Here is an 11,515-nt window from a genome sequence, read left to right on the forward strand (position 1 = left end):
ACGATTGAATCCTTAAGGCGCTTTATCAGACTCAATTTGGGGAACTGGACCGTTTCTTTTCACGGAACCCTAGCCATTGCCGCCGCTCAATCTTTGTTCGAAGGTTTCTGACCAGATTAGTTTTATGGATTCGTCATTAAACCCGATTATCAACCAGATCTGAGAAATGTTAGTGGTTTTCGCTCAGATCCATGATTTGATCTATGGTAGGGGTGGCTACGGAGGTGATGGTTGGGGTTTGAGCTCCAATTCAATGGTGGTTGTTTTGTGGGGGGTGTAAGAAATGAAGGCCAAAGGTGGTGGTGGTTAGGTGGTGGTGATAGTGGCGGTGGTCGGGTGGTGGAGAGAGATGGAGGGATGAGAGAGTGACGACATGAATGGTTGTGGTGGTTGCTCTATGGTAGGGTGGTGAGGGTTGTGATGGTTGGTGGTGGTGGTTGTTGGTGATGGGGAGAGAAGAGAGAGTGTAGAGAGAGAAGAGAGAGGGTAGAGAGAGACAAAAGATCACCAGTGAATTTTGATGGTGATGTTATATATTATTATTATTATTATATATAATATAATTTTTTATTTGAAGTTTTACTAAAATACCCTTAGTTTTGTACTTGAAGTTGCCAAAATACCCTTTCAGATAATAGACAATTTGGATGGAGTTAGACCCGTGGAACAAATTAGAGAAAAACTAGTACAATCAGGGAGTAAAATGACGATTTTTAAAGGTTTGAGACAAAACCGTTAAAGTGATCAAACTACAGAAAAGCAAAAGAAGTTTACTCTAAAATCTATGTATGCGATCTTTAAACCAAAGGTCTCAACTGAAACACAATCTAATTTTTTAATAAGTTTACATTTTACTCTACCCCACAACATACCCCACACAACATAGATCATTTCTCTCCTATTTAAGTTCTCGAATTGATCTCAACAAAAACAAACAAACTTGCATACCATATTCTGTTATTCACCACTGCCACCACCTCACGGCGGTAGTAGACACACTCCCCAATCACCACTTTCATGGCCACATCATCAAAACACATTCATTTATATAGAAGTATTGCCATTTAAAAAAAATGTATACCTTTTGCTAAAAGCCATGCTTAATACCTTTTGAGACCACATATACACATTTGGTATATTCACTCTTGTGTTTGTTGATCCGTTTCTATATTTATATAAAAGTCTTGTCGTTAAAAAAAATGTATACCTTTTACTAGATGCCATCCTTAATTCCGAGACCACCATTTTCCCTCATATTTTCATCCCGTCATCGTGGCCACCTTTTCGCTTCTTTCCTCACGTTAAAGCGGATTCATATCACCACCACGGCAACTACCACTACCGCGGCCACTTCCCCAAAGATTATCGTCATCATGGGCGCAACAGGAGCTGGAAAATCACGTCTCTCAATCGACCTCGCAACTCGCTTCTTCAAAAACTCCGAAATAATCAACTCCGACAAAATGCAAGTATATCATGGACTCGATATAACCACCAACAAAATCACAATAAAAGAACAACAATGCATCCCTCACCACCTTCTCGGAGTATTCGACCCGTCCCAAATCGTTATCAACCCGTATATATATCGAAAACTAGCTTCCAAAACAATCTCTAATATTGTATCCCGTAATGGGCTGCCACTTATCGTAGGCGGGTCGAACTCATTCATCTACTCATTACTTACAAAACAGTTCAACCCGAAAATGGATGTGTTTAACGGGCCAGACCCAGACCCGGTCAGCTCGGAGCTTCGGTACAAGTGTTGCTTCATATGGGTGGATGTTTGCTTCAAAGTTTTAAACCGGTATTTATGTAAAAGGGTTGATGAGATGCTGGATTCGGGTATGGTGGAGGAGTTAAAAGAGTTTTTCGGGTCGGGTGAGTATTTGAGGGTGAAAAGGGATGGGTTGGGTCGGGCGATCGGAGTGCGGGAGATGGAGGCGTATTTTAGTGGTGGTGGAGTGGATTTGGAGGTGTATGATAGAGGGGTGAGGAGGGTGAAGGTTAATAGTTGTGAGCTGGCGAAGAGGCAGGTGGGTAAAATATTACGGTTGAAGGAGGGTGGGTGGGATTTGAAGAGGGTGGATGCAACGGAGGTGGTGCGGCGGAAAATGACGGCGGAAGGTGGAGGAAGTGTGGCAGAGTTATGGGAGGAGGTTGTGGAAACAAGTGTAAAGATTGTGAACCAATTCTTGGAGGAGTAGCTGAATCCTAGAAACTCTAAAGATAGCGTAGGTCCGGTTAAGATATCATATTGTGATCGGAGTGGGCAACAAGGCTCTCTAATGTAGAGAGTGAAGCAACATGGTTCTCCACTTTAAAGAGTGCGGTAGCCTAATACAAGAAAATCGGCGCTCAAAAGAAAAATAAAACGTATCATAGAAACTATGATTTTAGTCAACAGTTTTTTTTTTTCAAAATATCAAAGGTTTGTCACATAAATCAAGTTAAGGTATGAAACAATTACATACAAGCAAATAAATCAAGTTAAGGTATGAAACAATTACATACAAGCAAATGACGCATAAACAAGTTAAGGTATGAAACAATTACATACAAGCAAAAGATGTATAAAAATTGCTTAAATAATTTAAATATATGTAAGCTATGAAGAGGCTTTGTTGTGCCTAAAGTTTGTGTAAATTAAGTTTACGCTAAAGGATAAAATAATAAAATGATAATTGAGTTTTAGCATTATTCTATTATTCTATAGTGTTTAATATTACTCTTACGTCTTGCTTGCGGTATGCGCATATAATGTATATATGTGTGAATGTTCGGGTGGCAAAAGTGAAAGTGCACTAATTGTAACGTTATTTTACTAATTTCGTGAAAATAATGTTAAAAGAGAGGGATGGTTAATCATGTGGTGACGTTGATAGCCGAAAGACAAGAGAGTACATGCACTAATTGGCCTTTGTCTTAATTGTCGAGTGTTATGTGTCTTATGTCTAAGGCTTGATACAAAACTACCATCAAGCCGGGGGGTATCACTGGAAGCAGTCTCTCTATTCCTACGTAGTAGAGGTAAGACTTTTTACATCTTACCCTCCTCAGACCCTACCTTAGCTTTGCTTTATTTTTGAACGGCAAGGAACGACGTGCCAGCCATCGTGACACCGGGCGCTGTGGCCAAGGTCGACTACCCAATCAACCGCCAACCCCTTGGCTCTCCCAGATGCGCGGAAACCTGACCTCCACCCGCTCGAAGGCACGACAGTGGAATAATCGGTAAAACCTTGCCTCCCATCCAAGATGAACCGGCGCCACCTGTATTCACCCTTCACCTGGATGCCGCAGAAAATAACGGGGAGGGTGAGAGTCGAATCTGGGTCACAAGGAACACTAAGTTGTTCCCCAACCATTCTACCACTACCTCATTGGCTTCCTTAACTTTGATATTAGTGAGATTTACTGAGTAGATGAAGATGATGAGTGTTTAAAATTACTCTATAGTGATATATGTTTTCTTTAATTATTAAAATCATTCAAAGTTTTATTATTGTTTCATTGTTGTGTAACATTTTTACAAATAGCTATTTTTTTAATTAAGTAACTTAAATGGAATATACATAAAACTTGGTTATTATTTAGTTGATTTAATAATAACTAAATAATATCCGATATTTATACATGCTCCATTTAGGACACTATGTTTTTATTAAATCGAATATTTATAAAAAATAATTTCACAACAACATAACGTTAATGAAATTTTGAGTAGTTTTTATACTTAGACAAATGAATGAAGGACTTTAGTGATATACTAAAGAAACTTGGTTACTGTAATATTCCTTGTTTTAATGCCTTAAGTTTGTGACTTCTTATTAACTTTCAACTTTCAAGCATACACGCAAATGTTTTAATGCCTTAAGTTTGTGACTTCTTATTAACTTTCAAGCATACACGCAAATAACAATTAAATTTTAATAAATAAATCGTTACATAATTTATCTTTGGGGTTAGAGATATAGCTTCTAAAAAGACCCCTACAATAAAAAGAATGATTGAATGTTAAAATTGTTATACATGCACATATACATTGTGATATTTAGACTTTATGATATTAAAACCTAGAGTGAGGATGAAATAGAAAGTTTATTTTTGCTAAAAAGTATATGAAGCAATAGAATTAGTACATGTGGCAAAATTTAAAATAAAGAGGAAGGGTATTTTAGTCAATTTTATCCTTTTCTTCTTCCTTCTTCTTCCCAGTAACATCAAAACCCACCATTTTCAAAACCCATCATCTTCAACTATTTCTTCACTTTCTATCCCAATAATCACTACATTATAGTGCGATTTTCGTCACCAATCAATGATTCAAATACCCGATCAACGTGTTCTTCAGCTTTTTTGAAGAAAACACAGTTTAATTTCATACAAAATCTCGTTTTTTCCGGTGATTTTGAAGATAATCACTCGATCCGTTCGATCTCTGATAAGTGTTTCAATCATTCAAATTTCGTCAATCGTCGAAGAAAGCGACTTCGATCCATGTAAGAAATTCTTTAATTTCATTTTTATTATCTGGGTTTTTGATTTAGTCATTGCGTTTTACGATCTTGGCGGGGGTCCGGGGGCAGCGCCCCTGTTAGCAGGGTCCCAGGGGCGGCAGCCCCTGGCGGGGTCCAAGGGGCAGAGCCTCTGGCTGGGGTTGAGAACATTTAAATTTTTTTTTCGATTAAATTGCTTTAATAAAAATGTATCAGAAAATTTAATTTTTCAGAAATTGCCTCATTTCGAAGACAGTAATTCGTAGACATTTTTTTGATTTGCTACTCTTTGGTTCAGACAGATTCATAGACAGGTCAGCTTGTGTCCATTGCGTTTTAGAAATAAGAGAGTTTTATGTGTTTTCTGGCCAATGCGTTTTAGAAAAAACACATTTTTGAAGTGTTTTTAGTTCATTGCGTTTTAGGTAAACACATTTTTATTTGTTTTCAATCCATTGCGTTTTAGAAAATACACTTTCTTTTGTGTTTTTAGGCCATTGCGTTTTAGAAATAAGACATTTTTATGTGTTTTTTTGGCTATTGCGTTTTAGATAAACACATTTTTGAAGTGTTTTTAGTTATTGCGTTTTAGGTAAAACACATTTTTGAAGTGTTTTTTAGTTATTGCGTTTTAGGTAAAACACATTTTTATGCTTTTTCAGTCCATTACGTTTTAGAAAACAGACATTTTAAGTGTTTTCTGGCCATTGCGTTTTAGAAATAAGATATTGCTTTGTGTTTTTGGTGCATTGCGTTTTAGGTAAAACACATTTTTATGTGTTTTCAGTCCATTGCGTTTTAGAAATTACACTTTCTTTTGTGTTTTTAGGCTATTGCGTTTTACAAATAAGACATTTCTTTGTGTTTTCTGGCCATTGCGTTTTACAAATAAGACATTTCTTGGTGTTTTTGGTGCATTGCATTCTAGAAAAATGTCATTTTTTAGGGTTTTTTTTATTGCGTTTTACGCAACTGAGTTTTTTTCATTGTGTTTTACGCAACTGGGTTTAAAAAAAATCGAAAATATAGCAATAGTATACTCGTTTTAAAGATAAAAAAACGCTCGTTTTTGTTGTGCAATTTTTATAAAAAAATAATGTCGTATGAAAGAGTTATTAACGTTTAAAAAATGAGGGGAATTGGAGGATGTTGGTTCAGTTCTGTTTATGCATGAAGAAAACAATATAAATCATACCTGTCACAGCAGATAGTGCAGAGGAGAATCCAGTAATGGAGTTCGACATGCCTGTCATCTTGATCTGGTTCCTCCTTAGGGTGCTGACTGATGATGGGGACTTAGAGAACCGAAAAGGGGTATCGGTTACGGAGAGGAGGTTTCGTGATGATGTTATGGCTAATGGGGTGTGTGAATTGTATATCTGAGTAACCCCTAAACCTCCACATAACTCTCCTTATATAAGCACCCAGGAGGAAACCTAATTAGTTACTAAGGGTAATATGGTCCATCAACAATTACCAACTAATTAAATAATAGGTTCTAATATATTTTGATCTCTATAATGTAAATGATTATGATGGCTATAGATTAAATATTAATACGTAATATATTTAATCTTACATTCTCCCACTTAGCCGAGTAATCATTTACTATGAGTATTAGATAAGCCTGATCAGGAGTTAACACTCATTTTAGCCTTAAACAAGTACTATAGCAGAAAAATACAGCCGTTGAATCATTATGCGACTCAGGACCCCCATTAATCATATTATAGCCTTAATTTAAAACCTAATCATCATGATCAAAATACGCGTAAGCCCTTTGTTTGATTTGTAACTTTTATTTGTCTATATGCCATTATACCGGTTGAACATATTCTAACAGACATACAAAATCAAACTTGAGGAAAATTAACTAATACTTAGTCATTCATAGTACGATATGCAATTGCGCATGACTATTAATTAATACCCGTCTATGAGCTCTCTTAATAAGACTTATGGGTAATAGCCCTTCAGTTATAGGATCCTTAAGCATATCATGAATGTATTCGTTACAAAACTTAGTTTCCTCAATTCGTTCATAAACGAATAATTAATTGCGTATCGAAACTTAATGCAGCACCTCTTGAACTGTTACTGTTCAAGGAGTTATGGTAGCTGACTTTATCACACTAATTCTTCAAAACATTATATGGAGTTAATAAACTTATGAGTCCACTGATTAAATTTCCAACAACATTTAGTGACCATGTTATGTCGTTATAACTCAGGTTGTTTAATATCAGTGCATTATGACTCCTCCATGAAATAGGTTTTGTCTGCTGACATAAAGATATACCCGAAACTGCATTTTATAATCTTCGAATATCTCAAAGTTAGAGTAATAAACCGGTTTTAATTCTCACTTCTTCTTTAAATTGTAGTCTCTCGTTTCTTTTAAAGATATTGTAATACTCCATTAGATGCTACACATTAATCTAGACATATCTAGTGTGTTGCAATATGAGTAATATCTAAACGAGTATAGACTTAAACTTACATAAGGCTTCTAATTAATGAAGCATAAATAAATAATCTCATTTATCCTATTGTCCTCTAAAGGAGAGCAATATTGATTGTTACATATGTAAGGACCCATTTAATGTTAAACTTATGGAACGAAACTAATATCCCATTGGGTCTATCTCAGTATGTTATGATATCAATCACGTAAGAGATATCTCTGAGTTTTATTATATCAAAGTTTGTGTTAACAATGCTTTGACTTATGTAACATATGCTTGTCAAAGAATGTCATCTATATAGACAAGTTTATTTTGGTTGCTCCCACTCATCTTGAGGTAGGTACATTAATCCACTTGATTCTTGATGAAAATAATTACGTTAGCTTTTCATCACATTATGATGTTTGCATTAACCCATACATGGATATTATTGGCTTACAAATAAAGTGTTCTTTAACCTTCAGTTTGAAACTTTAGGTTGTTATCTAATGAACATGTAAATGTGTCAGCCATTTATTAGGGAAAATCGTTTTAATGTTCATCTAATGTAGCTTAAAACTATTATAAGTTACTAGAACAGTGATGATCCTCAAAGAAATCTTTTGTTAGATATGCAATAAAGATTCTTTAATAATTTATCTCTTCCTGAGAACAACCTTTGACAACCAATCATGCTTTTGAGTGTCTTAACGCTTATATTAGGATTTGGTTTAGTTATGAACACTCTAAGGTAATTCAATCAAATCCCAAATGTTACACAAACACATAAAATCAGTTTTACTAGAAAACTGTTTTATTCCATTCATATGATTGATTTACACTAATGGCTTAATTTGAAGAGATAGGATCAGTAAACATTTCCAAAATCCATTTCAACTTCAATTAGGGAGGTTATGTAATCATCAAAGTTAGTAGGCTTTTAAACCTAGATGACCTCCTGAGTTGATTATTGGGTTCATTAGAAGTTTCAATTTTATGGATTAGCTCTTGGTTAGGTTGCTATCATTTTCATTCTAAGTTTGTAAGAGTTGGTGCAGTATAGTGTACAAGAGGTGTAATCGGAGTTAAATTCGGAGTGAAATTTAATGACACTCTTCCCCCCGCCTCTTGTATTCCTTGCAAATCATGATAAGGACTTTGACTGCTCCCACCGAACTTAGAAATCTTTAGGAACTCAGCATGCGTAGGGTCAATGTGAAACGACCAACAAATTCTAATAGAGAAACAAGTTAATGACGTTAGTTGTTGTAGTTTCTCTTGTTGAGGATTATGTTAGTTTAGGTAAGAAATCTAAGTGTGCCCACAATTAAGAAACAATGAAACTTTTGTAAGAGTAGCATTAGATTTGAGGAGACAAGTATTGATGATAGAACAGTGTCATGATAGAGCGGTGTCTTGTACAAGAGGTGCAAACTTATAAGGTAATGTAAAATTTTCACTCCCCACCTCTTGCAACTATTGCAAGTTATTATTAAGACACTTAATGCTCCCACTGATCTTTAATATCTCTAAAATGCTACAAGAAAAGTTTCAATGAGCTACGTGACGCGGGAACCTATCACATATACGTTAGACTTTATTTGATTTCTTTAATGTCCAGATATCATAAGAAACTTTAGGAACATATTTAATAGAAATCTTATAAAGTATATGTATGAATAAATTTCTTCTAAGACCGTGGGCCATATGTGACAAAATTTAGATACAAGTTGATAGTCTGTTAAATGATGAATGAATTATGTCTGAATATTCCATTTGGAATAAGTTCCACAAATGTCAATGAATGACTTATGATGGACCCATGCTTATTCCCTAAGCCAAGTCATATTTTAGGGCTTTAACGTCATGATTTAAAATCACTTAAAATGAGATTAGATGAATAATCATCCTCATTAACCATGTCATGATTTCTCATGAATTTTGGTTCTAATGGATGAAATTTATAAGTCTCATTTTCCTTTTGTCAAATTCTCATTTGCATAATGACAAAAGTTGTGAAAAAAAATAAGGAATCATCTAGTTTCATCTTAGTAATGTTTCTATCCAGATATTTAGAACAAATAAGAGGAGAGTTTAAGATAAGTGTGACTTTATGATGACCATGCAAACCTCATAACCTTCATAACATTGCTTAATCATGATACTATATTCTGATTAATCAGAATATATAAGGTATCGAAAAGCGTTGTTGGAAGACTGTTCATTATGGTTCTTATAGTCTTAACATTTAATTTTGTCACTAACTCTCATGTTAGTTATTTGTCGAGTTCTGGTAAGGAAACGTATGGAACTAGAGTCAACTAATCATGTGTTAATTGGAATATTAAAATTATCAGACTTAAATATCATTAGTAAGTTTCTATCTAATTAATTTATCCAACTGTTCTTTAGAATAATGGATAGTCTCGTTGCTTATGCCTAGTCTAATGACATAATTATGCAGTGAGATTTTCCCTTGAAGAACCTTAACGTTGGGATTAGCACTTGTAATTTGTCTATGGACTTTAGAACAATCCTCTCTTAAGGTTTTAGTGGTTGTAAGGTGAATAACATCTTATTTTCCAGTTTCAAACATTTATTTCTATGTACATATGTTGCTTATCAACACACTCGTTATACTTTGGTACTTTTGAGTGTTATAGCTGATTTATAATGCATCAAATCGTACAAATGAAAACTTAGTATGTAATGTACTGGAAAATGTACTTATTTCCATGCGTAAGCCCTTAACTTTATGGGTCATGGTATTGTACATTATAATATATTCACATATACCACTTAACCTTATAATTTATAATTTTAAATGAAGACATGCGCCTTAGGAGTTCTTGTGATTATTCCACAATTATAGATTAGTCTTAGGAAAAACTGAATCTGGAATAACTTTAGTGATAGCAATTATGTTAGAGAGTTCTTGATTATCATAAGAGACATCATGTTCGATTTACCCTAATCATCATGCTCTACTTTTCTTCTGTAGTGCCTTATCAGAAGAGAGCAATAGGGTTACCGTGTCTTAAGAGATAATCAAGGATTTAATTTAAGAGCTAATTCTTATAGAAACTTTAAATAAAGCAAAACATTTTAGGCTTAGGAATTAGAGTGGATGAGATATAGATTTATAGAAGAAAATTATAGTGAGTAAAAAATATGGGTACTAAGAATAAGGCAGACAAAATGATCACAAAATTAATTGAGGATCATTAATATAAGGATCATTATGTGAAGAGGTTGTGATATGTCTATTACTAACATCAAAATAATAGACTACTTAAAGTTCTACTTAAACGAAGACAAAACAGCTTTGGCCAGAAGTGTAATCATTTAAGCATATGTGCAAAGTGGTTGTAACAAATCAGCTTTGGCCAGAAATTGAGACAAACACTTTAGTTATGCACTTGTTGAGTATGCCATCTATGAATGAATTAAATCAGCTTTGGCCAGAAATTAAGACATTCATGCTTATGATGCACACACAACATAGCTTTCGTAATACTTGGATGATAAGTAGATGCATCAAGTCAGCTTTGGCCAGAAATGATGCATCAGAAGCTCATTCAAGTAAAGCCATTTTGGTTTTGTAAAACATTATTTGATCCTCATTAATTAACTAAATAATTACAAAAACCAATCATTTAATAGCAAACCACCCGTTAGCGCGGATCGAACTAATGACGTTATGGTTGCGAGTCGCAACTACGGTCTCGAGTAATCACGTTATGGTTGCGAGTCGCAACTACGGTCTCGACTAATGACGTTATGGTTGCGAGTCGCAACTACGGTCTCGACTAATCACGTTATGGTTGCGAGTCGCAACCTCATGGTTGCGAGTGATGACGCTATGGTTGCGAGTAGCAACCTCATGGTTGCGAGTAGCAACCTCATGGTCTCGAGTAGCAACCTCGCTAACAGCTGTTAATTGTGATATCATAACCGAAAATTCGAAATCTAAGGGATTAAGAGATATTCTTTCCTGTTTTAAGCTGATCTAATTTTGTCAACAGATTTCGAAATTGCAATCTCTTTATCTTTTTAACAGTTTTTCTAAAAAATTTAGAGGACAAAAATAGATCAAAACCAGGAAAAACACTTAATAATCCAAATCATATTCCAAATCATAACAGAATACTTCGAATTTTCTCAAGAACATGATGAACCCTAAAACATAAAACATAAATTCTGGAACCCGAAACCTGAATTTTAATAGTTTTTTCTAAACAGATTTCGGCTAAACATAAACAAGTTAATTCCGAATGAGCATATCATTAATCTTTTTCCGAAAATCATGATTTCGAGTCGATCTTCATGACTCGAAACCGGCTGTGACGGTTTTGAAATTATAAAAAAAATAATCCGTTTTCCAAGTTTCAATCCCAGAATTATGGATACGAAAACATAACTGACTAATCAACATATGCTCTGATACCACATGTTGGTTCAGTTCTGTTTATGCATGAAGAAAACAATATAAATCATACCTGTCACAGCAGATAGTGCAGAGGAGAATCCAGTAATGGAGTTCGACATGCCTGTCATCTTGATCTGGTTCCT

At 34.8% G+C, this 11,515-nt stretch overlaps 1 protein-coding gene across 1 annotated transcript; it reads left to right on the top strand.

The window, feature by feature from the left end:
• The first annotated feature begins 877 nt into the window (after nucleotides 1–877).
• Nucleotides 878–2,229, top strand: LOC110924482 (adenylate isopentenyltransferase). Its single transcript, XM_022168485.2, has one exon. It carries the CDS (start codon nucleotides 1,218–1,220, stop codon nucleotides 2,205–2,207), a length of 990 nt encoding a protein of 329 aa, XP_022024177.1. The 5' UTR covers nucleotides 878–1,217; the 3' UTR covers nucleotides 2,208–2,229.
• Nucleotides 2,230–11,515: the final 9,286 nt, after the last annotated feature.

Source organism: Helianthus annuus, chromosome 17 (genome assembly GCF_002127325.2).
Source record: "Helianthus annuus cultivar XRQ/B chromosome 17, HanXRQr2.0-SUNRISE, whole genome shotgun sequence".
Classification (NCBI taxonomy): Eukaryota; Viridiplantae; Streptophyta; class Magnoliopsida; order Asterales; family Asteraceae; genus Helianthus; species Helianthus annuus.

What these genes read in the sequence shown, in the direction of transcription:
- LOC110924482 (XM_022168485.2), top strand. Translation starts at nt 1,218, where the DNA reads ATGCCATCCTTAATTCCGAGACCACCATTTTCCCTCATATTTTCATCC.